General features: G+C 34.5%; 3 protein-coding genes across 5 annotated transcripts in view; 2 read left to right on the forward strand and 1 right to left on the reverse strand.

Annotated features, from left to right (window-relative positions):
- Positions 1–159: 159 nt before the first annotated feature.
- Positions 160–24,070, reverse strand: LOC106121193 (uncharacterized). The gene is made up of 35 exons (XM_013316718.1): positions 23,461–24,070; positions 22,046–22,213; positions 21,877–21,937; positions 21,480–21,759; positions 21,022–21,230; positions 20,341–20,489; positions 19,760–19,937; positions 19,372–19,462; positions 18,776–18,944; positions 18,377–18,446; positions 17,945–18,077; positions 17,201–17,310; positions 16,879–16,995; positions 16,059–16,255; positions 15,586–15,719; positions 14,791–14,942; positions 14,155–14,303; positions 13,374–13,572; positions 12,786–12,933; positions 12,207–12,421; positions 7,529–7,639; positions 6,887–7,018; positions 6,304–6,494; positions 5,905–6,058; positions 5,658–5,832; positions 5,297–5,459; positions 4,563–4,656; positions 4,175–4,236; positions 3,540–3,774; positions 2,841–3,058; positions 2,346–2,630; positions 1,699–1,919; positions 1,415–1,579; positions 944–1,110; positions 160–518 (listed from the first exon to the last, which is right to left on the reverse strand). The coding sequence occupies exons 1-35, from the start codon at positions 23,832–23,834 to the stop codon at positions 441–443; spliced, it is 5,754 nt and encodes a 1,917-aa protein (XP_013172172.1). The 5' UTR covers positions 23,835–24,070; the 3' UTR covers positions 160–440.
- ppl (glycine cleavage system H protein, mitochondrial) lies at positions 8,449–9,646 on the forward strand. Of its 2 annotated transcripts, none has more exons than XM_013316717.1 (2): positions 8,449–8,701; positions 9,067–9,646. In XM_013316717.1, exon 2 carries the CDS (start codon positions 9,072–9,074, stop codon positions 9,570–9,572), a length of 501 nt encoding a protein of 166 aa, XP_013172171.1. In that variant the 5' UTR covers positions 8,449–8,701; positions 9,067–9,071; the 3' UTR covers positions 9,573–9,646.
- A 778-nt stretch (positions 24,071–24,848) lies between the features above and the next one.
- LOC106121190 (mitochondrial cardiolipin hydrolase) overlaps positions 24,849–27,090 on the forward strand; it is a 104,871-nt gene continuing 102,629 nt past the window's right edge. For both annotated transcript variants that reach the window (XM_013316714.1, XM_013316713.1), the window contains exons 1-3: positions 24,849–25,453; positions 25,529–25,851; positions 25,927–25,978. In XM_013316714.1, the coding sequence (XP_013172168.1) occupies positions 24,994–25,453; positions 25,529–25,851; positions 25,927–25,944 (801 nt within the window). In that variant the 5' untranslated portion in view covers positions 24,849–24,993 and the 3' untranslated portion in view covers positions 25,945–25,978. The remainder of the gene's footprint in view (positions 25,454–25,528; positions 25,852–25,926; positions 25,979–27,090) is intronic.

Raw genomic sequence — 27,090 nt, forward strand, 5'->3', positions numbered from 1 at the left:
TTTGCCTTAAAATTGGAAGTCCCAAACAAAATAATTTAATGAACTATGACGTACTGGAATGCCTTGAGTAGAAAATTTTACATAAACTTATAGGACATACAATTATCGTATATCCTCTAACTTTGTGTCAACTTAAGGAATAATAAAACAAACGAACTCTGTAATCAAAATAATTTATTTTACGTTGCAATAATAAATATTCGTTTTATGGTCACTTCAGGAATACACAGCCTTTCTTGAAGGCCATTAATACAATATATTAACTAAATTAATAATATAAAAATAGTTTCAATAAACTATTGTTATTTACATTTAATTATATTTACGTACAATATTTTAAGAGGTTAATTACAAAAAATAGAAATTCATTTAAGTTATTTAGTTAATACGCGATATACAAAAGCGTTCAATAAATATCAAATGCTTGAATAAGGAAGTCTTTAACTGTTCGTCACTCCCTTGTCTTGCAGCTCGGGGAACAATTCCAACACGCAGAGGTCCAATAAACTGTACACCAACTGAAATGTAACATTTTTACTAACGCCTTTAATTGGTACTAATTAAAGATTCTGAGTTCATTTAAATGTATTATAAGAAATTTACACTAGGAGAGACTATGACGAATTAAGTGTTGTAAGCATTTTAAATAAATTCGCACAAAACGTTTCTCCAAAAGAAGCGAACAAAAAGTAATAAAAGTAGCAGCACTCTGGTGTTGCCAGTTTATTTACTTTTTGTTGTGTATTTTCCAGATAAAATTCACTACATTTGTAAAGCCAAGACTTGCGAGAAGGTTTTCACTATGAAATTAAACTAACAATCTTGTCTTGCTTTGTCCAAGCATTTTCTACTTCAAGGTACAATTACCGTAAGCAGCGCCATCACGTGACACAAGTTTACATGAAGTATAATGACTTTCAAAATGTTTTACATATAAGAATACCTGTTTATTAAGATGCGGGCTCTGTATAATATCGAATGCGTTGTTGAGCGCGGCGTGCAGGCCGGAGAGCGGCGCGGGCACTCGGCGCAGCAGCTGCGCACGCGCACTCTCCCGCTGCTTCTCCACCTCCGTACGGGGGCTGAGGCTCTTCTTGCCGAATAATAAACCTGAGTTACAATAACGTTTCTTAAATTAATGCTGCTTTAAAAGTACTGCTGGCCGATTGTATTTGGACGTCCAAAGCTGATCGCTTGAATTATTACGATCGGAAACGGCTTCAAGTACCTTAAATATAGGTAGTCGTTTCAATAATTTATACATTATCAGCCTTTATAAATTCACATGTTATCAAATACACAAAACAAAGTGCAACAATCCCCTTAAAAAAGACGTCTATTTAAAACATACAGTTCATAGTCTTTACTTGAAATTGGTTATAAATGCATTGAATTCTATTGTAAAGGCACTCACCATGTCCCAACTGTATAAGATGCGCCAACCTCCTCTCACAAAGTAGGGTAGACAGCGTTCTATTGAGATATGAGTTAAAAGCATCGTCCAGTATCGTCCTCGCCATAGCTAACAAACTGCCCAGTATACCGCACAGGAACATCGGCGCTTTCACAACCTTTACTACTGAAAACATACATTTCATTATGACTTTCCACTGTTGAAAACATCGTATAAAAACATCCCTCATTGCTTTTGGAATTTTCCAAACAACTATTATTACATAAAATAATATAGGAACTGACATAAATACATGAAGCAGTGCGTGAACCCCACCACCGCAGTCTGGTGTGTGCTGTGCCGGGGGGCGGGCGCGGGGGGCGGCTCCGCGAAGTTGTCTCCGAACACCTGCCCGCGCGCCCCCCTACCACCCCCTGCCGCACCCCCCGCCGAGTTTGCCCACGCCCGCAGCGACGACCCCTCGTCCGCTTCTAGTGCTTCTTCTACATCACGAACCCCCTGCTTGCTGCACATAGGATATATTCCTTGTCTTTAAACCTGGATTTCTATTGCCAAAAACCACGTTATTTCAGTTTTTTGTCGTTATAATACTTAAATATAAAATATTTTGCATAATATCTTACTACTATTATAAATGCGAATGTTTAGATGTATGGATGGATATTTGTTTGAGGGTTTCTCCAGAACGGCTGAGTGGATCTCGCTAAAATGTTGGCGTAGATGTAGAACATAGTCTGGAAGAACACATAGGCTACAACTTTTTAATTCCTCCCGAAAGAAATTACTGGCGATTGCTAGTGATGTCATAAAAGTTCCTTGACACACTTCGTCAACATCCCTACGCCTTAACGTGTGAAACAATTTATGGATGGCCTCTAACAAACTAACACATTAATAAAAAAAAACTCATAAAAATATCAAATAAACTCACAGAGCCTGATACCGTTCCTTGTCCGATGACACCAGGAAGTTTCTTAGAAAGCTTTCCAAATGTTGTCCTTTTTCCTTCCTTAATTTATGCGCCACTGAGTGGTAGATGTTGCCCAGGTCTGTACTGTTAGCGTTCAGGGTTGACGCCTGCACCACCAGGGAGAAGTCACCATCCACTGTCAGGAACAGGTACAGTAACTCGCTGGTCTGGAGTAACGGCTTCTGTAGCAACCTTTGGAGAAAGTCTTCGTATTTGTATCGCAGTGTCTCTAATGGACTGTTGTCTCTGTAAAAAAAAATCATACATATAAATGCGAAAGTTTGGATGTATGGATGTTTGTTAGAACGTTTCTCCGGAACAGTTAAACGGGTCTCTATAAAATTTTGCACAGATGTAGAACATAGTCTGAAGAACACGTAGGTTACTAATTTTGTTTTTTTTTTATTCTCGCGGACAGAGTCGAGAGCGACATCTAGTTATTAAATAAACACTAACCGTCGCGAAGGCAAGGCGAGATCGTGCAGTGCGTCGCCATGGAACTCTTGCAGCTTGGCGCGCAGCAGGTGGAAGTCGTGCTCCGTGCGCCGCGCCCCCCACAGCGCCGCGCCCCCCGCACCCACCGCGCCCCCTGCACCCGCCGCGCCCACCGCACCCCCCGCCCGGTGCACCGCCAGCGTGAACACACGCACCGTGCCGCGCCGGGGCGGGGCTTGCTGTCACACATTGCTTACATCAATATTATTGAAATATAAGTGAACATAGGTAACTAAGTATAGTCCTTTTCAAATATCTTGGCGGTTGACCTTGAGATGATGAGTACTCTACCCCTACACATTTGAACTTGTGTTCTATGCTACTACTACGTGGTTCCGAGCCGACAAGATACGTGATAAATACTAAAACTAAAGTAACTAAGAGTTTTTCAATGCGTAACAATTATATAAAATGTGTCTTCTTTTAATAAGAAATTTCATCATCTAAATGATGAAACTTGAAACTTTATCTTTATTGATAAAACAAAAAAATATTTAGTTTTATACTCGAGTAAATACAGCAATAATTAAACTAAACAATGAACCAATTAGAATTTTGTTTGATTTTTATAAAGAAAACTTATTTTTCGTTATTTTCTTTATTAATCCTTCATTAGTTTTTTACCTTTTGTGACACAAACAATATTGTTTAAAAACTCACAAGTTGCGTCTCCACATTGGTGAGAACAACTTTAAAGTTGGCCAGATCCTGTTCCATGCTGTCTTCAGCCGCGATAGAGTCCAGGTACTTGAGGATGTCCAGGTTCTCCATGCCCTCGTCCTCCAGCTCGGAGTTGCAACAGTCCAATACTTGGCCATCTATCGCCTGTGACCTTAGCGCGCCTTTCAAACGACTGCCCAACTTCATAGCGGCGTTGAATAGTTTATCTTGTTGTCTATGGATAAAAAAAAATTACAAAATTATTAAGTGCATTCGATATTCCGGGGGAAAAAAACAAAAATACCAATATGCAAAATGGATCAATGTATAGCAGTCTGTCCCAAAGTGTGCGATAACGCCCCCTTGTGGGCGCTGCAGGGGTCAAGTTGCGGGTTATAGTAAAAGTTTCCTTTACAATTCTCCGTTGATATACATATATAGGTCACAATAATTTGAAGTTATAGTGGTTTTTAAATATGTGAAAATATGGGGGCGATAAAAAATATTTATTCTCAAAGTGAGCAGTAGACAAAGTAAGTTTGGGAACCACTGATGTATAGTGACCACAAATCAAATATAAATAAAGACAGGACAAGGTCAGAAAATGCAATAGACAAAAAAAACAGTAAGTTTACCTTTTAGCCATTTGTTTTTGATATCCCGTAGGAACTCGGGAACCAATCAACAGTTTGTAAAACTGAAACATAATTAATAATTATTAAATTGAAAAATAATATGCAGACCGGAGGCACAATTTTAGTCTTCCTTCCCATCCTTTTCTTATAAAGGATGGAAATGGGATGGTGATTTGATGGGGACTAAGGGCAAATATCTTCTCTCTGTGCGTCCCACTCTCCATTGAATAACGGCAACGCATCTGAAATTCCGGTTGTCTATTGGCAGCGGTCGCTTCTTTATTTCGGCGAATTAAGATGGCCACACGCTCGTTCGTACCTCATGTTATAATTTAGATTCAAGATGACACCTTGAATAATGTAAGTTTAGTTGTAATAATTGACTGACCTCTTCACTGTGCAGGTAGCGGGGAAGCAAGACCTTTTCTAATGCAGCGTGAGACTGTCGCGCCGCCTGGTACAGTGCGCGACTTGTCTGTAGCCTGCAGATATATACAAAACTAGCGGACCCGACAGACGTTGTCCTGTCTACACGTCTTTAATTCGAATATTATTTAAAATTTGACACTGCGATGGTAGCGCCGACTGTCGGATCCAATGTAAAACATTCCAAAATCAACAACTACTAATAAATTAAAAATTAATCAAAAAAACATTGTCCAGCTGACAAAATTGTAAATCTAAACCATTCCCAGATCCCCTTGAATACACACAAAAAATTTCATCAAAATCGGTCCAGTCGTTTGAGAGAAGTTCAGTGACATACACACTCACAGAAGAATTATATATATAAAGATGTATATCATTCACATTATTACCTATATAACTATGTTATACAAATTAAATATATAAATCTAAAAAATATTAAATTAAACATTTCTTCTCATTAACTTGAAAAAGTCATCAAACTTCTGTTTTTTTACTTTTAATGATATATATGTCTAGAGGTAGAAAACTGTTGCGACTACCCTACTATAAAGAAGAAAACTGGTGAGACGACTCCACTATGAGGCAGAAAACTGGTGTGGTTACCCCATTATGTAGAGTTAGATCAGTTTTCTTCCACTATAAGTGACAGAGATATTATACTAAATGAGAGAAGGCAATATCTATGTGTCTCACTTGTGGACATCAGCAGAGTCAAGGTCATGTCGCAGGTCTCGCAGCATGTGTTGCGGCAGTCGCAGGCGGGCGCACTGTGCCGCCAGCGCACGCGCAGACCCCGCCAGCGCCTCACGCTCTACACTACTCAGCTCCGGGTTCAGCAGTGTGGTTTGGAATAGTTCTGCACAATAAATGCCAAAATCAGTTGACACACTTAACGACATCAGATTTACTTATTTTATTTATTTAGCCAAAGAAATATAACTTTACAAGATGTCCCTCGACTTCACCTGACCACATTAAAAAAACTTAACTAGTAGCCTATATCATCTAGAATATTATCAAGCGAAACCCAAGCGCTTTAAAAGTTATGCCTTACTAATGTCCTTGTAGAACTGTAGCAGCTGCAGGTGTCCGGAGGACTTGAGGTGTTGCATGAACGCGTACAGCTGCTCCTGTTGCGATAACACCGTCTCTACATCCAATTGCAGCAGTTTACAGCGTGCACTGTAAACACACTCAGTCTGCCGGGTGAATGTCTCGAGGAATTCCACCTGGAAAAGGTTAAAAATCAATATTATACAAATTACTCGAATATTAAAGTCTAATGTCATAGTATTACTTACTTTATAGTTAGGCGTGGTTGGTAATTCTGACATTTTCTCATCACTAGTTGCCAATATGATAAGTGCATTCAATATGTATGGGTCAGCTAATACATCTGTTAGAGATAACAACACCCAGCCTGCGAATACTTCACGAACCAGCACTCGGAACACACTGAAAATATAATTACAATCAAAATATTTATGTTTGAGAAAAGTAATTTAAATGAAAGTAAAAGAAGGGAAAATATCCTACTTTATAAAGAACAGTAAAGGGCCTATCTTTAATAGATAGGAGAGGATCAGGAAAAGCAACGGGTATTATATACCTTATTCATATACCTGCAAAAAAATATTATTCTCGGGCAAATCGAGTTGTTACTTTATATGAAACACAAATCTACAATATAACATACTTACGAGCTATTCGTCTCATTGGGCTGCAGTACCAATGGAAGCAAGACTTCAGTCAAGGATCGTAAGTACTTCATCTCAGCGGCGCGGTTGCATGCTGCCACATGGAGTGCGGGTTTCGCCCCACTGGATACCACCGCATAGTGACGTAGTGCGCATGGCACTAATCGCTCCGTAATAAGACGCCCATAGTCTATCTGAGAATGATATTAACATTATTCTAGACCACGGATGACAAATCATTTCTTATGCACATGTCACTTTTCCAAAGAAATTTATAATGAGGTCATAGACATGCCATCAAATATTTTTAACTTGGTGCTTATTGGGCACATTCTTTTTTTTATAAGAGAAAGGGACTAACGAGGAGCGGAAACACCAAGGTGATCCACAACACCCATGGATATATGCAACACCAGAAAAACTGCAGATGTGTTGCCAGCATTTAAGGAAATGGTATGCTTGCGTCTTGACGCACTCTAAATCGCATTGGTTTAGAAATACAGCAGAGGACAGACTGTTCCACAATGTGGCTGAGCAAGGTAAGAAATTATACAAGAATCTATAGGGTATTAATTGCCGTATTTACCTTCAGAGCTCTTTTCAACAAACTAGCAGACGCATATCTCAGTTGTAGTCTCAACTCATCAATAAAAAATGGCTGTAGAGTTATCTTACTGTACCATGTGTTTATAAATTGGTCTAATATAGCATTGTAGAACTGAAATACAAAAATAAGATAGTATTAGTAATTGATTTTATTTGTAAAATTATGTATGACTTTATAATACAGTGTCTCTTTATAAAATATGTTAAATTATAATAAACTAGCTGTTGGCAGCAACTCTGTTCATGCAGTATTAATAAAAAGCTTAATTAGTAAGCTATGTGTTCTTCCAGATTATGTTCTACACCTATTTCAACTAAATCCATGCAGCTATTTTTAAGATGCCTTCAAACATACATCCATCTATCCTTCTAAGCATTTGCATTTATTAGTTATGAGTAAGATAAGATTATAATGTGTTCTGTAGAATGTTATTAAATCACAAATATAAATAGGAATAGTTCATCACAATAATAGTGTTGTTTTCCTATATTTCTACTAATATAGTATGTATCAAAAATTTTATATAGAAAGCAGTATCAACTTTAGATAGTAAAGAATATCAAGGTCACAAATAATACCATTTTCTTTTCATATTAAAAAGTAAAACATGTTTATTCTTACATCTTCAATGGCTTGGTCCAATTGTTTATGAATAAGTAGCCCACTCCATGGCTCTGGAGCTACGTCTGGATTATGGCGGGAACAATCTTTGGATCCACATGTCTCACAACCCTGCAAATAGGAAATAATTTAACTAAGTATCTCTTTATAATCGTAGTAACTACGAAGCTATGGTGAGTAGTGTTTTGGTGTACCAGTCGACCAGTTTGCGTTAAAAGAGTTTGCAAAAGTTGTTTGACAACTTACTTCGTCTGAAGAAACTTTGTCTTCTTTTTCTACCGGCTTACTGACAAAATGGCACGTCAATTGATTCACATAACTGTAGAGAATGTTTGAACTTAATGCATAATAACAAACCAAACATCCCAGGACATAACTTACTAAAATTGTGATTAAGTGAAATCTAAAACAAAACAAAGTGGGTTACTGATATTACGTTTATTTTGATACATACAAAATATGTCAACTTCTTTTGAAAGCTAAACCTGTAAAAATATAGCACACCCAGAAGAACACCAAAAATACTAATAATAAATATAAAATAATTTGGTTTATGAATTTTTTTCGTAAACTTCGTTTGACATCCTTCAGTCATGGTTGAACTATGAAATAAATGACACTGACATTTACGTTTTCATAAGGTTTTATATTGGTTTTATTTTTTATACGACTTTTCGCATCACGAACAAAAAAAAATTAAAGAATTTGAATTGATATTTTTAGAACATAGGAAAAGAAATAGAAAGAGTTGTAGCATTCTCTTTGTATTATTAACGAATATGCACATCCACAATATTTTGGAACTACCCACACGAGAAATTAAAAAGAAACAATCACTTTTTTGTGGTGTATATGTATAATATTATATCACTTACCCAAAAGCATCTTTACATATCATATCAATATAATCATTTTCATACAGGTTTGTTATTTTATCGTCGCAATATATCTTGGTTACTTTAAGTTAACTTACTTTGGTTTCTAAACTTAACTAGCAACCGAGGTATTTTGGCGCAATTGTGAACCTTATGTCAATTTGACCTGTCTTGTCAGTTAACCCAAAACTTTGATTGTAAAATTGACTAATTATTTATTAGATAAAAACAATATAAAGATACAGAAGATAAGCAGTATTATTATTAAATTTGGCACTTATTTTGAATGCTTGCACCAGTAAGTATTCATTATACATACTCATGTACAAAAACGATATACAGAAATACGTACGTTTGCGAGATTCTTGTGTGTTATTATGAAGCTGGAAGGATGAAATCTTAACTGACCTCGTATTTAAGTTCAGAGTTCATATTATCTATATGCGGCCAATGACGGCCTCTTATCTCGTAGTTAATAGCTACGATTTGTCTTTACTGCACATTGTAATTAATCGCTTTAACGAGTGTAAAAGTGTATATTGTTATCAAGGTGAAGATTTTTACTGGTTTTAAATAAAAACTTGCGATAAAAACTCTTAGATAACTCTGTCTATATGTTGAATAGAGAGTAAGTTATAATAATCAAGTTTTTTTATATTTTAGTTACAATGGTATTGCAAAGATATTTACTTAGCGCAACAAGACAGTGCATATCAAGGAGAAGAATACTAGGATCACTCAGACAAACATTTTGCGAGCTTCGCTACTCATATTCATCAGACTCAACAAGGAAATACACAGATAGACATGAATGGGTGGTTGTTGAAAAGGATATTGGTACAGTGGGCATAAGTAATTATGCTCAAGAATCGCTTGGAGATATTGTGTTTGCACAACTACCAGACCTGGGCAGTGAAATAAAGGCAGGTGATGAATGTGGGGCATTGGAAAGTGTTAAAGCAGCTAGTGAAATATATTCACCAGTCTCCGGTACAATTACAGAGAAGAACAGTGAAGTTGAAAACAAACCAGGTTTGATCAACACATCATGTTTCGAAAAAGGATGGCTCTTCAAATTGAAATTATCAAATCCTGATGAATTAAATGAGTTGATGAACGAAGAACAATATGAGAAGTTCCTTAAAAGTGATGTGGATAAAGACCACTAATATGTTAAGTTGTTGATTTTTTGTTATAATTTTTAGTTGTTCTAAAATGATTTAATATAATTTAGCAATCTCAATGGTTTTTTCTTCTAACCTAAAAATAGTGTATGTGTTAGGTAATCCATACAACTTTTATCACAATATTTCCAGTGTTCTGTATTCTCAGTGGACCTTTTTTTCCTATATATTTTTAAGTTTTTAATTGCAATTGCTAATAAACATTTGTACAGTATATAGTTTACGGAATATTCCATTGCCATGCTTATGTAAAGTATTTTATTTTAATCACCATACTGATAAATATCTTACTAATATTAACAGTTGAAACAAATTGATTTTTATGAAATTTGGCATAGTTACTGAACATAGTGGAACATGTAGGTTACTAATAAGGTTTTTCTTTTAATCTACACAGACGAAGTCTCTGGCAACGGCTAGTTATAAATATGTAATACTTATGGAAACTTATATAAACCTATCTTGTCGTGATTAGTGGAAGAAATATTGGATAGGTCAGATATCAGTAAAAAAAAACATTGTAATTTTGTAAAGTGCTATTATTATTTATTGCTTTGGTGAACAATAATCAGTGATTAATTATAATATGGCATCATACATGACATAAATAAAATTTGTACCAAAATTCTACATTTTAAATCAATGATAAAAACTTTTACAAAAGAAATGACAAAGTATCAACTTACTATATTATGGAAAATGTTCCTTTACCTTAAAAAATAAAGAAACATCTAAAGAAACAAATAATATATGAAAAAAAGAGTTTTTTTTTATATTACTATAGCACAATAAAATATTTGAAAAATTATTTAAATAAGGATATCAACCAAATATAAAAAATTACAAAATCATCATCAAAATAAAAACATAAAAAACCTATAATATCAAAAGGAACATAAAAATCACAATATTTTGTATTTAATTTTGACATGCAAACTATCGATTGAAATTAAATTCACCGCTTTTCTAAATTACATAAAAAAATAATCAAATTAAAAAATCAAGCATACAATAATTTCCAAATAATTGGTTATTTATGGTGTTTATTTGATTTTTTTTTAAATAAATTTCAACAGCCATTCATGAGATCATAACGATTTCAAAATTCGGTTTTGTGTTACCTTCCTACTTCCTATTTCCTTGTGAAAGGGGTGAATTGGTTACCTTATGGTATGGTACAAATTACAGTTAAATTGATTTATACTCAACTTTATGCTTGCTTTACATTAGGTCAGTACAATCCTGACATGGATTATTTTGGCTGACTGGCGCCAGTTAATGTTCACATTATGCCAGTTATATTCCAGCTATCACTGTACTGGCATGGTGTAAACTAGCCATTAACGCATAACACTTAAAACGTATAATTAAAATTAAACATAAACACAGCAAAAATACATTATGTATACAAAAACATTGAATGATATTTGGGGCGATATTATTATAAACATTATATAGAACAAATACTTTTATAAATCTACTTTTATAACATCAAAACATTCAAACACATGTTTTAAATCAATGTATCTGCTGTGTAAACTCTTATTCGACATCTACACAAAATCCTACCCCTAAATACTATTAAAAACAGCTACATGGTTTAGTAATAAAGATTTTTTTTTGTATATTTCCTATTTATATTTAAATTGTAACACATAACTAATACGATTGAAAAATAAAAAGATTATTACTTAAAATAAAATGTATTTGTAAATCTTTTTTATTTTTAAATATTAAAAAATGTAATTTCAAAATATTACTTCACATATCGTATAAATTTAATTGACTATAATATTAATTTAGAATTAGTTCATCAATTATGATATAAAACGTGCAATTCCTTTATAAATCGATTTTAATTAAATAAAACCTTTAAATATATGACAAAAATATTTTTCAAAATAAGACAAACCCAATAATAAAATTGAATTACATTTTCGATATAATTTTATTGGCAGTGTCCATAGGATGTGTTTTCTCGAAGAAATTTCTAGATTGTTCAATACTTTTTTTTAATATGTGATTTTTTTTGGAAGCACTTAATATATGTTATATTCAGCAAAATATGAGAATCTGTTAACAATTTTTTCGTTAATGTGCTTAGAATCTATAATAAAATATGTAATTTAAAATCTTAGAAAGTTACAATATATCATATTATAAATAATTTTAGTGATAATTGCAAAGAAAAATGGAACATTTTATATAAAATTTCATCGGGCTCGGTGGCTTAGGGGTTAAGCACTTGACTTGTAATCTGCAGGTCCTAGGTTCGAATAACGCTATGTAGTAATATGATTTTTGATATTTCACATTTATCTATTCTTACGGTTAGGAAAAACATCGTCAACCTGCACATATCTGAGAAAAAATTCAAAGATATGTGTGAAGTCAACCCACACTGAGCCAGGTAAGTTGATTATGGCCAAGTCACCCATAACTTAGGGTAGGCTCCGAGTCTCTCTGTGGGAACATACTGAGCTGATGATGATATATAATTTTTGAATATACTGATAAAGCCCTAATTAATATATTTTAGTTTTTATTTTTCAGTTTATCTTGCAACGTCCATTGGATGTGTATAGGTTCGTTTAGACGTAAATTAATATTGAATATAACAAATATTTGAGAGTTACTTGAATAAGAGAAATCGCAGACGGGTTTCTTGCAGGGTTTTTGGTTGACTGTGACATTCTTGATTGGCACCTTTTGTCCGAAGATGGTTATTTTGTTGACTGTTGGCATACCGTATGCCCACCATTGTAGTTCACTTCGGAACTCTTGTTTGTCCAGAATGAAATGTACTAAGCTATATTTACTTTCATCATACGTCTCTGTAAAATGAAAAATTTGATTAATATTGAACTTTTAAAAATTATAGACGACGGAGAAACATTGAAGCGGAGAAAAAGTGAACTATTCCTTTTTTAATTTTCATTATTTGAAAATTTTTAATTATTTTCAGTAAAATATGATTAATGTCGTTATGATAAAGTATCTAGTACACAGGGAACTTTGTCTTTTTTATATATGTGGTAAATTTAGCGCTACTATCACTCTTAATGTTGACATCTTTAGTGAGCAAAAGACAGTATTCCTCACTAATCAATGTTGATGAGATTAACTTGCATAAAACTTAATAACGAAATCTACACTAAGGATGTGCTTTAGTGAGCAATAAGCAGTAAAAGTACTGACGCAGTCCCAGTCCGTCGTCCCAGTAGAGCATGGCGCGGGCCTGTGCTGCGGCGTCGGGCGCGGCCACCAGGTGCAGCGGGCGCGTGCGACACTCGCGTGTTGACACCACGCCCTCGGGCGGCTCTTGTAGGGGCAGGATGCCACCACCCTGATATCACACATTTTAGTATCATTGCAATATTAATACTTATTCAAAATTAAATTAAAAATTATTTAGTTTTTGATTGTTGAATTTGAACAATTTAATTCGCTAAATAGTAATACATTGGGATAATTTTAACAGAACTAACTCTGTCAAATTCGCATGGTCTTATTTATATATTATTTGAAATTATCAACAAAGGACAAAATTATATATTTACTAATATTATAAATGCGAATATTTGAATGCTATCCATGTTTCAAGAAGGTATCTCCAGAATGTGTGCATGGATCTCTATGAAATTTGGCACAAATATAGAATATAGTTTGGAAGAACACATAGGCTACTAATTAAGGTTTTTTCTTTCCATGCTGGCGGCATCAAGTATAACAAATAATTTACAAATAATTAATCTTATATTAATTATATATTTCTATGTATCATACCTTGACAGCAAGCATCTGTTGTTCAGTGACATTCCTCCAGCCGGATGTGATCAGTGTACCATCAAGGCTGTACCAGATGCCGGCGGGGAAGTACGCACGCGCAGAGTTCGTACCGGCATATAGTATTGGTGATATCAGTAGGTACGGACCGATCAGGAGCTGAGTGTCTATCTCATGTGTGGTGGTATCACTTGGATCACTGCGGGAGATCAAATATTTCTATTATCAATTAAATCCTACTAATATTATAAATGTGAATTTTTAGATGGATGGATGTTTGAAGCTATTTTCAGAATTATTGAACCGATCTTGATGAAATTTGGCTTATATATAGAACATGGTCTGAAAAAACACATATGTTACTTATGTTTTTTTTCCGTGCGGATGGAGCCACGAGTAACTGCTAGTAATATATAAAAATGCATGATGCTATTTGATTTTACAATTTTGTTTTACTATGACATTCCACCGTAGTTTGTATAGCATCTTAACTCGTCTTTTTTTTTTAAAGAAATAACATCTAATACAATATAACACAAATAATTTGACAGAGGGAACCAACATAGCCCCTTTAAGAATTGCCAACAAATATTTATAAAAACCAAGACACGAAAGCTTATACTCAGCTAAAAGAACGATCCAACTGTTTATGGTTTCCAATATTTACATAAAATATATAAAAAGTTATATACATGGGTGTAACTCATTTAACATCTATTTTGAATTAATTCTTACAATGATTTATGATAGAAAAATTTAAATGAAATGGTCAAATACTAACTCAAAGTACAGCGGCCTTGCAACTAATTCCCCGTGTAGATGTGCGCGCCAGAACAACGTGTAGTAATACGGCAGCAGAGAGTAGCGCGTGCGCAGCGCTGTACGAGACGCGGACACCACCTCCGCACCTAAACTCACCGGATCTTGTGGCTGAAAAATATATTTTAATTGTAAATTAGTGCTTGTTGACCAGTAGACCGTCTCATGGATAAAGGTCTTCTGGAGCTACAGGTCCGGGACTGGGTTGGAACAGCGTAGGATCAAGGAAAGTTGGAAAGGCTGAGGTCCACTTCGGGTGGATGCGTCACTGTAGTTTGCTATATTATTGTAAGAAATTAATACAATAAACAAACTACGTATATTTTGAACAGTCAAGGACATTAATTTCCTACCCATCTGTGAAGTAATTTTTCGATGACAATGCAATTATATTGAAATCTTGCTACAGCATAAAAAAATGCTAAATATATATCTCTTACTGTGAGTTTCAATAGTTGTGACGTAATAATACATATTTTTGTCTCTATTTTATCAAATATAATGAAAGGGATATATGTATTACATGTGTCACTGTCACATCCGAAGTGGGTAGCGAATTTAATTCTTTGACTGTATTAACATGTTACAATATATTCACCATAGAAGAATCAGAGTTATGATTTCTAGAGAACGGATAGAAAGCACCAAGCTGCATCCATCTCTTGCATAACTCCACCGTAGTATTGCCGCGGAAGCCGCAAATATCCGCACCCATCATAGGTATACCAAACAGACTGAAGCTTAGCAACTCTGTAACATAACAAATACTTAAGTTGGGGAGTAATACTGAAAACTGTAAGTAGGTGGCGCTGGCGATGAGCGGGGTGTCATAGTTTTATACTTCATTCTAATGATAACAAATTATTCCTTTTTTCAACTATTTTATTTATTATTTCAGTAAAATTTGACAATGTCTTTGCTATGATTACAGTCCACAGATTATTTTGTAGTTTACATAAAAATTAAATTGTTTTTTGTACATCTGTGGTATATTTAGTGATACTAAAATCTTCATCACGCTGACATCTAGTGAGCAAAAGGAGTTTTTCTTCCCATTGCTATTTACATACCAAAAGAAACCAACATATACGTAAACATGTTTGTGAAGTTAAATAACCAATGCTTATACTCCATAATTCTCTATACTAACCTTCAAGATTTATAAAGTTACCTTTTTCATGAACTAGATGGCGCTGAGATCATTTTCATTCATACTATTATTATTTTTGTCATCGGTCTCATCATCATCGTCAGCATACGTCCCCACCGAGGGTCTCGGCGCCTACCCTAAGTTAAGGGTGATTAGGCCATAGTCAACCACGCTGGCCAAGTGCGGGTTGGTTGACTTCACACATATTTAAAGGTCTAATATTAGTAAATCATTATAATGTACCTGGTATACTCATCCTAAAGTCATGCCAGCTGCTGTCAACATCTCCACTCCAGTGTCCCGCATACCGCCCCAGTCCGGGGAAAGATGCCCGCGATATTATAAACGGACGACTGCCTCGGATCTCGACTAACGCACTGAAAAATGTTAGTTGAACTCGTGTGAACATTATATTTAAAAGATAAATCCTATATACCAGGATGATAGAAAAACAACGCCATATTGCGAAATACGCATATTAATAATGTATTATATGTACTAAGAGTAATGACATTAAAAACAAAAATTGGTTCCCATGATACTAAGAAATTTAAAATAACGTTATTGTTGGTTTCAGAAACCAAAATCCTTGAATAGAACAAAGTGATATCTTTTATACAGAAATTTTCGTATCAGAAACCCACGGTAACCAAATTCATCATATATTTAGATTATCAAAGTGAGAGTTTTGTTGTAATATTAATGGATATACATACAAATGTGTGGAGATAGCTTCAGTGAGTCCGTAGAGATTGTGCCACTGGTAATGTTTGCCGGCGTAATGATGGGCGTCCATACAGAGGGTCTTGTGTTTTAAACCGTTGGTGAGGTAGTACGGAGTGTAAGGTAAATCTTCAGGCTCGCATTCACCAAATAGAGAACCGGATACAAAGTTTGATGGCTCGTTCATATCCTGTGTTAGAAAGGTCATTTATATTACAAATGCATATTTAGATGGATACTAAACAGCTAAACGGATCTTGGTGATAATTGTCATACATGTAATACAGTCTGGATGAATATATAGGCTCAAAATTAAGCTTTTTTAAATTCCCGGACGGTGTCGAGGGTGACTTAGAATTAAATGTCTACTTCTTACTAATATTATAAATACTAATGTTTGGATGGATGGATGAATGTATGTTTGTTTGAAGGTATCACCAGAATGGGTGAACAGATCTCAATGAAATAGCATACATATAAAACATAACCTGGAAGAACAAATAGGCTATTCATTATTTTTTTTCCTTCCCACCCTTGTTCTTATAAGGAAAGGATGGGAAGTGTAAGTGGACTTTCCGGATGAGAGGATGCATGGAAAGGGAAAATATTTTATTTCTGTGCATCCTCTCCTCCGTCGATTAAAGGTAGCCGCCAACTCGTTTGCCACCTTATGATATAAAAATAATAACAATACCACACTGACGGAGTCGCGGGTGACAGCTAGTTTATCGTAAATAAAGTATGTTATCACTTATTGAAAATTCAAAAATGTATGGAAGTGAAACTTTCTATATATTTTGTAGATATACTTACGATCCAAGCGCCATCGTACTGTATTTTCTTGTGAAAGTTTGACATCATTTGAGTCCAGTACATGGTGGCATTGGGGTGAGTAAAGTCAGGCCATACTGTTGACACTTTGTTCCATACCTAACAACAAAAATATATATAAAAACAATCACACGACCAAACACTTGTTTACCCCTTTAAACCCGTTTTCCACTAGCGGAACTAGCGAGCAGACCCTCTTGTTACAATGTATAATTTCAAATAACTAATCGCGCAGTGGAAAATTTGTCTTTTATTCTATACTATAAACTAGCAAAATTTAATTTTGGTACTAAATATATTTCACCTTTCCAACAAAAGGTTGTCCTGTAGAGTTCTTAATAAAAATGTTCATTTCTAGGCCTTTATCAAAAGGCGGGTAAGTCCCCGGGTTCTCTGCAGCGCTCACGCCGGGATCTAATAAATATATATGTCATTAATATAATACAATCCAACCTGGATAGTCGAGACACCTTCATAAGCGAGAAACGCTAATTACATATTCTAAAAACCTCTAAAAGCGAGAAAATCTTTGAACTCTCGATTATCCAGGTTTGACTGTACATGAGTATAAATTTGTTTCCACTGAAGTGACTTGTATGGAGTCATATTGATACAGTTATATCGACTTCTAGTCAAACAAAGATGTCTAGTCTAGATATGGTTCTGTCAGAAAATATGTAAAATTAACATGGACATAGAAAATGACTGTTACTCTGTTTTCATGTTAATTATCTGATACAGACAGGAGGGCGCTAGTGAGATATCATTATTTAGTTTGAATTATGTCCACCAAGTCAGATAAAATTCGTCCAAAAGTCCAAAATAACAATTTTAATTAATCTAAATTAAAATATCTTACTAATATTATGAATGAGAATGTTCAGTTGTTTGTTACAAAGTATCTCCAGAAAGGTTGTATGGGTCTCGCTGAAATTTAACATAGATGTAGGCCATAGTCTGTAAGAACACTTAGCCAACCTATTAAGTTTTTTTTTAATTCCACGCAGATGTAATCGCGTGCAACAGCTAGTTTATATTATAAACTTACCAATCAACACCATATAATGCATCCCAGCGTCATGCAACTCCTTCACAAACTCCGGCAGACCTTTGAACTTGACATCATCATATGTAAAGTCGTTTCCGTTCTTCATATAATCCAAGTCATTCCACTGCACGTCCTGTCGAATTCAAATTTATTGACACATATTTTATCCGTCTATTATGAGTTTTTGCTTTAAAAAAATACAGTCCAACTAATAAGCGAGAGTTCAAGACGCTGCGATATTTTTCTCGCTTATAGAGGTTTCTCTTTTAACAGAGTTTCTCGCTTAACGAGGTCATCCGTTGTCACTGGACAATGATTCTCGCTTATCATGGGTCGACTGGATATCAAACTAATAAACTCTAAAACATAGGCTTTATCTATTACTAGATTTTTTTATTGATACCGAATTAAAAATATAAAAATGACACTCACCAATGGGATTCCAGCATCTCTATTACTCTTCCAAACATCTCTGGTAACTTGCAGACTGCCGTAGTTATATCTAGAAAGATAAATACATTCTTAAATAGATAAGTATACACTAAGGGTGTTCCTTAACGCTCAATTAACAACTCAAAAGTATGTAAAGTAATTATCGGTACAGTAGTTTTTTAGTTACATACAAAATCTCTCTTTTTTATAATATTAGGTATAATATTTTGCAGCTACACTTTTAAATAATATATTCTACTCATTTAGTTCTTTTTTAAATTAAATGTATATAGATAATAGCATAAATTACCAAACGATACAGATAATATATGAATGTAGATGTGACCTACTGGTCTCTGTCTACTCCTCTATGTTAGGGTCGTGAGTTATATTACTAACTTGCAGAGATGGAAGCCCAGCGCCCAGTATGGCGGCATGAACGGCTTCCCGATGATCTCAGTGAGCTGAGACACCACGTCACTGGGTGATGGACCCAGGAACATGTAGAAATTGAATAAACCACCAATTGTACGGTACGTTATAGCTGGAGTTGGCTGCAACACCACATCTGAGAATACAATGTATGGATGTTATTGTGGATATGCGATTAAATTTACCAAAGTTACAGACTAGCCGTCGCATGTAACTCCGTCTTTGCGGAATTAAAAACTTAATAAATAGTCACTGTGTTCTTTTAGACTATGTTCTACATCTGTGTCAAATTTCATCAAGATCTATTGAGCCGTTCCAGAGATACCTTTAAACAAACATCCATCCAAACATTCGCATTTATCCTACTAATATTATAAATGAAAATATTTAGATGGATGGATATTTTTTAGAAGGTATCTCCGGAACGGCTGCATAGATCTCGCTGAAAATTGGCACAGATGAAATACATAGTTTGGAAGAACACATGAACTATAATGTTTTTTCCACGCGGACGGAGTCACGGGCGACAACTAGTAATATATTAATAAGATATATAAACAGACCTATAGCATGTGAATTTAACAATAGCGTGCCATGTGCCTTGCCGTCTGGTTCCAACGCCAAGTAGAAAGGCTGTGTTCCGTATAAGTTCGTCTGAAAAATAAATCAAAATTGCAAACTTACTAAAATTTGTTAGATACTGTATTAATCTACATTTTTATCTGATAAAGTGTGGTAGAAATCTACACTACTAGTGTTCCTTATCGTCGGTTTCTGAGACCGAAACAAATCGTCATATCTATCATGATCTTTAACAACAAAGATGACAATGTTTTTCGGTCTCAGAAACCATCAATTAGTGAAACTCCCATTATGGTACTTAATAACTGTGGTAAAACCGTTATCTGTCTACCCCTCTAGGTGATAGGCGTGAGTTACATTACAACTTACATTTTCAACCGGAGCCTGATCAGAGTTAAACATAGTGAATGTTTTCCACTCGTTCAATTCAGTTCTGAACCTGGCCCGTCTCTCTCCCAGACCGTATATCTGATTGGTTGGCAGTAGGGAAGAAACCTGCAGGAACTTATCCGATAATATCAATCCACCTACACTTTGAGTATTAAATCTGAAAATGAAGAAAAAAAGTGAGCTTAGAAACACTGATATTACTATTATTGGGTTCAAATACATCTAAAGAATATTTTAATTAATTTGTTTGAGGTATATAAAAATGAATAAATCATCATCTTAAAGATAGTGGTTTCTCAGATATGTTGTTTAAAATTTTATGAATAATAAACTTACTAAAAATGACTAAACTCATGTATACTAAGAAATCCGCGCTGACACTTTAGTCGTTTTTCATTAGTTTTGAAGCAAACAGATTAAAATTATTAATTTAAAATACCTCAGTGTAACCTGGACAGTCCAAGGGGACCACAATATTTTCTCGTTTATGGAGGTCGTCCATTGAGACCGAAATCTTGCTTATAAAGGTTTCTCGGTTATTCAGATTCATATATACTTACACAGTGACATTATCAGAGAGTCGGACAACTTTGAATCCAATACTTGAACTCTCTAGTACCATTTTGTATTTCATTGTCTTGATTGAACCATACACCATAGGGATCTCCGGATACTGGGCTTCAAACCTTGGATTTTCTGCATCAGATATCTGAAATACACATTGATTTTTAATATAAAACTTCAACTACCAAGAAATATTAGTATTTGAGAATAATCCGACTAGTTTGGGTAAATTTCACCTCATAAAAACCATAATGGATATAGTATGTTTAAAACTAGTAAAGAAGACATATGGGCAAACAGACCATATTTTTATTTTATAGGATTGTTAGTCCATAATCCACTATTGTATTCAGTATAAAAGATATTGTTTTGCATGTTAATAAGAAAAGATTATCTTTTCTTACTTATTTAAAATTTAGTTAATTACTTAATATACTAAATTTTACAAAGACTAGTTGTTTGATTAAGTTTTGTTGAGGGAACAAATTTGACATCATCCTGTTTATTTCCCTATAGAGGTTCGGCACAGTAAATTCCTATCTTTTTTTTAATTCAACTCAATTATCATTTGTCATATCTGAATTCATATATATGTAGCCTTTTTCATATAATCTATACATACATTTTCATTCACGTTATATAACATACTATTGTAATATTAAATTAATTATACATACCTTAGCATTGATAATATCGCCAGTTACAAACATGATATCAACACGGACCATACGGAAATCACCCGGGTAGCCGGAGGGGCGATTGAGCGCGTAGTACGCGGTCACACCGCGTTTATTCTCCGTCATGTTGTAGAACTTATATGTGTCGTAGTTAGGCGGATAAAAACAGTATGGCGCGCCTTGTATATTAGTTGACCTCCAACAACAACCTATAAGACGAATGAGAAAGAACTTAGTCTGAAGCTTTTTGCAGTTCGGCTAATTTATATCAAATGGGGTTGATGTTGTTAGTTATGATAGAAAATATATAAAACCCTCCTCCTCCTCTTTCCCTTTCCATCCTTTTGTAATAAGAAAAAGATAGGATGGGGAGGGAGCTTGTTTGCCACCTTATAATGTAAAAAAAAGATAAGTTTGTCAGCCAATAACAATCAAGCTATTGTGTTGCTTTGACTAACCTCTTTTCAAACAAGCCTCTTCGTTCGCACCCGTCTGAGGGTAACAATCGAAGCGCATATTATCTGTCACATTTGAGCACATGTTCCGCAGAATCTCTGGCGTTCTCTCCAAGTACTTGGGAGTCTCCGGTGCCTCAGTGGGTACTTGTATTGGCATGGGCCGCATGAGACGTTGGTACTTCTCATCATCTAAGGGAGTCTTTCTAGAACCTTCGGAACCATTGAACTTGTTCTTTGTGCTCAAGTTGTTGTGATCATGGTAATGAACTTCTGGTACAACCTAAAAGTTTATTTAAAGACTTTAAATTATAAACCGAAATGAAGATTATATTATTTCTTTAGTTAATACTGAATCTCTGTCACTTTGTTACAAGGTTAAATGACAAATTTTACTCACCATTTCATAGTATGTCATAGGTCTCTCAGTGTTTTCAGGGTGGACTCGCTGCCACAATTTTCTGAAGGAAAGAGATAACAGTTATATCCCTTCATAACAATATTTTAGGCAATATATCCCCAGTTGTAATCTCCAACACCCTGTGTAACATTACACAAGTTATCCCTACCTGTATTTATCCTCAGTCCAGGCACCACCTAAAGTCCCCCCAACAACTAGCCACACTGCGACGCAGAGCACGCACATTAGCCCAACACCCAACATCCCGGGGCAGATGTTCTTCAGCTGTTCCCAGGCGCGTTGCAATGTTGTACGCCGCTGTGAGAAACGCTGGTACCTGTAATAATGTATGGAATATTAATATTGGACATTTAGACATACAAGAGGGCCACCCTATAACAGTTGGTGTCCGAATGAGACAATTTCAATCTTTGTTCAATGTGCATACAACAAAGAAGTGGAACAAATTGCTGGCGTCTCTTTAAGTATGACATGGGGACCTTTTAGAATAGAGTGAATAGACACTTAGTAAGGTAACTCATACCATATTTTGACCACATCACAACTTAATAACAGGTAGGATTGTAGACAAGTGCTAGTTTATCCATTATATAAAAAAACCTAGTTTATTAAACTACATACCTTTAAATTCTTAGCCTTCTATAGAAAATAGTATTTGTAATAATGTAAAAAAATATATACACAACAAAATAGCACTACACTCAGCCTACGTAAATATGAAATGAAACAATAATCGCGATATTCGCGAGTTTTATGCCTTTTGCATTCATAAAGATCTGAAATAAACATCATTCAAAGTTCATTCTGCATCGATAAACTCAAGGATAAAGAAAACGTGATTTCAGCTGACCTCAAATAATTGAACTTTGGGCTATTAATAGAATCAATTATACATATTAATCATATCCTGGTTTGTGCGTAAATATTTAATTTTATAGTGATAATGGAACATACTTTATGTTATTTTTAAATAAATGTTATTGACTGTTAATATAAAGACTTTTTATCTATGATGTTTTATGATGGTGTGATGTATGGAAAATTAGAACACTATGCCCTAGTCTTTGATACTTCATGTGCTAATCTAGATGATGTTATTACGATCAATTGAGTCTGAATTTGAGAGAGGCTTATTAAAGGATTTCTTTCAATTCTGTAACATCTGTACACAACATTATCATTTGTGTTTGTTCATCATTTTGTAAGAGAAAGAATTGTGAATCATTTTAATATCGAAACAAAGGAATCAAAACAAAGAGCCATTGTAAACATGTACAAATGTATCAAAATAATCAATGAAGTATGAAAAAAATCATTATTATGGATCAATCAATTTATGAAGCATGATAGACATTTTGGATTACACAGTGTGCCAGATTAGCCCAGGGGCCAGATTACCACAGGTCCACATATTTTACTTTGTCACGATAGTTCGTATATGCTAGAAGATATTAAGTAACATCTTTGGTCTTGGGATTAAGGTAGGTTTTGGATTCTGACTCTGGGTATAACTCATGAGATCTTAACATATTGTTTGATGTGAAATATTTCCTTAGTCCTCACCTTGGTTCCCTCGAAGTATCTCCATCGCTCCTTGGTCTCGGAATTATACCACTGAATAGAGGCGCACGAGATTTTGCGTTGCCCTTACCGAACGGCGCAAAAGGTAACTTGGTGTAAACACCTCCTTTAGGCCCATTGAGTGAGGTTTCTTTTTGTCCCTCTGCCTCTCGATCGAATGCTTCTTCGATGTTTGAACTGCTTCCATCTTTTGGCAATTTGAGACTCTCGTAATATATTCGATAGTTGATATTATCATTTAAAGACAACAGATCGGTTTTCGCATTGGATGGCTTATCACAAAACTCTTCAAACGATACAACTTCATAATCGTCATCCAATTCTCGAGATTTTTCGTTCTTATTTGGTTTCGGCATTTTGCCTTTGTTTTGTACCAATATTTTTATTAATCCATACTAAAAATAGAAGACGGAGAGAATTCGACACAGATAAAAATACTGCACTATCTTTATATTTAATGTCTCACAATTACACAGAAAAACTCAGTTTTGAAAAGCAAATATCAGTTTATTTACAAAGAACAATAACCATTATCATCAAAATTAACCACCACCATCAATAAACAACTACTACGCCGTACGCCGCCAATACACCGAGTCGCAGTCGTTTGTGTGTGTGTGTATTTCGTTCACCGTTCATCGTTCAATGGAAGAGAAAATTTGCGTTTACTCACTATAGATGTCAGCATGATCGAGAGTTTTTTTGTATGTCGACGTTGGAAAATCAGCTCTTAACCAGCTCAAAAGTCCATCTCCCATAAGGTTTTAAGGTTGTAACGTTGAGTATCTGCGTAACAGCTAATGCAGCTCATGCCATGTATTATAACCATGCGAGGTGACCGCGTCATACTGCCCGGTGGCTGCCCACCTGGAAGAGCGAGAATGATAATATGGTTTATCAACAAATTTGTAACTTTGGGTGGACATGGAGTGGAGTCATATGTATTAACCCTAATTCGTGAAACAGTCTTAATAATAATGACAAATTAATAAATTACAGAAGTAAACCTGCCGCTGGCGCCACCTATTTAGAGGTCTGTCAGTTCTATGCCTATTACCAAACATTAAATTTAGTTCAAGTCTCAAAAGGGCTAAAGAAAAAAAACAAAAAAAAAATATTTAATAGCTTCAATATCTAATATAATACAAAATGTAATTTCATGTAGGTGTTAAATGTATAAAACGTTAAATGAATTAGGAATGGTAGTAAGGCTATCACTAACTAAATTTTTTCTAAGTTTCTAAAGTGTTATAAAATATAAAAAGGTTATTTTGGTTTTACATAATGTTCAGGTTCTTAAGTGTATCTGTTATTTACATTGTTTATTTCATCTTTACGCTTACTTTCTAACTTAATTTATTCAATGAGGGTAGATCATAAACTCGCATATATTAAACGAAATAAGATCGTAATTGTCAATAGCGTGGACAGCATGGCGGGCTGTATTTCTGTGAAAGTGAGACATAGCTCATGAAATTGTGTGAATCTGTTGCTTTATGATAATTTGTGTGCAAAATGGATTGGAAAAGTACAAAAATGCTTTTAGCATCAGCTGCTGCTGTAGTAGTCGTTTCTCAAGTGGCGAAAAAAATATGCAAATATATTTTTAATTCAAGCAAACATACAGAAAATGAGGTGGCAAATGACGATACGTGTAGTGAAGTTTTACAGATAAAGAACCGCGAAATTAATGATGTGATTTTATTTTCCGATGACATTGTTCGGCACACTATTAGAATTCCACCCAACAAAGAAATAACAATTTGTGAAAGTAGAGAACTTAATTGTTTTAAGTTGATCAAATATATTAAATCAGCGCGAGAAACTCTCGATGTGTGTATGTATCTAATAACAAGCACCGAAATAACTGAACAAATAATAAGATTAGGTCAAAAACATGTTTTAGTGCGTATTGTTGTAGATAGTGATATGGCATATGCTCCTCCGTCACAAATCAAAAGACTAGAGGAATACAGTAAGTATATAAAATTAGTCTTTTGAGCGTCGCGTATTGTGTGTATATTAAATAGTTTTGTTTCTATTATTTCAGGTTTCATTCAAGTCCAGACGAATAAAAGATCGATATTAATGCACCATAAGTTTTGCATTGTTGATGGCCCTAAAGCAATTAAGCGGAAACTTTTATTAAGAGCACACGCCGAAAAATTGAACGTGCATGGACATTTAAGTAGAAAATTTACAAACCAACTTCCGAAAAGTAAAAATACCAAAGGTTTCGTAATGTCTGGTTCACTTAATTGGTCTACTCAGGCGATGATATCAAATCATGAAAGTGTGATCGTAACATCTCATCCGAATATAGTGGCTAAATTTGAAAAAGAATTTGAAAGTTTATGGGTAGAAAATGAACCTGTAAGTAATATTTCTATTAATGTTTTTTTTGTTTTTATCGCTTTTTGGTTTAATTGTTTTAATAATTTTTTACAGGCTTTAAAATCAACATGACACGCAACAATACGAGCATATTTTGTATTACTAGGTACGTATTATCGTTATAAAAATTATTACTATTCCCAGCATAAAAATCCCGCTTTTATTAATAATCGCTGGAACACGGCACCGAAATGGGTAAACATGATTTTGTAAAACTGGGAAGAACATTTTAATCTGTAACCAGAGACAACTTTAACTTTGGCATTCAAATGTCAAGATTTTTCATTCATTCATTTCTCTCAAAAATGACAGGAGTAGGTCATAGACAAATCCATGTGCACTTCAATTCAATTTCGATCGATCATATGTTTTCTTTGTGTAGTTTTTTCAGCCGCTGTAATTCGAATTGGTTATAATGTAAATCGCTAATGAAATTTCATTAAAGTTCGTACAGTGTCTAAGTGAAATACGGGAACATTCGGGATCATAATCCAAGTTCGGTCAGGAAAAATTGTACGATTTTAAAAAGGTGCACTTCGAGTGCACGTGCTTGCATTTTTCAGATAATTTCATGTCATTTCAGTCATATAAGTGTTTCAAAAGTGAGCCAATATTAAGAGGAACTTGCTTATAACTGTATACTCCAGCTTAAGGACAAAATTTTGTGGTTTTCATCGAAAATCTCGGTTTAAAACAAATGTTAGGTTGAGTTGGAACATCTCTTATTTGGTTATTTTTTGAGACGAAATTTGCGATGCATGCGTTAACCTGGATTAGAGCTTTGAAGGATGAAGTGTTAGTGGTATGTGGTAATTTTTTTATTCACAAATTATTTTAAGGTTACTATAAAAAGTTGTCTGGAAAAGAAGGACATTCCAGAAAGGTCATTTCGATCACGTTATTTTTATTTTCTTTTTGTTGGTAATTCTACTAATTTTAATTTTGTTCAAATAATTAATATGTATTCTTAAACTAGTATGAGAATGTAAAAGTAAAATATTACAATTTAAAACCAAACAGTATTGATATCCTTGACCCTAAATAGTTGTTAAAATTTTTAACTAGAATCAATAGAAAACCTCTATTTGTTCTTAATAAATAATAATGACCAAGATATATTATAAAATACCACAATAAGTTCTGGTAAGTGCAGTGATGGCAAGTAGGTAAGATATAAAAGTTTGCTTAAAACGGTCACCGATGGATTGTAGAAATCAG

This window comes from Papilio xuthus, unplaced genomic scaffold (genome assembly GCF_000836235.2).
Source record: "Papilio xuthus unplaced genomic scaffold, Pxut_1.1 DF826945.1, whole genome shotgun sequence".
Lineage (NCBI taxonomy): Eukaryota > Metazoa > Arthropoda > Insecta > Lepidoptera > Papilionidae > Papilio > Papilio xuthus.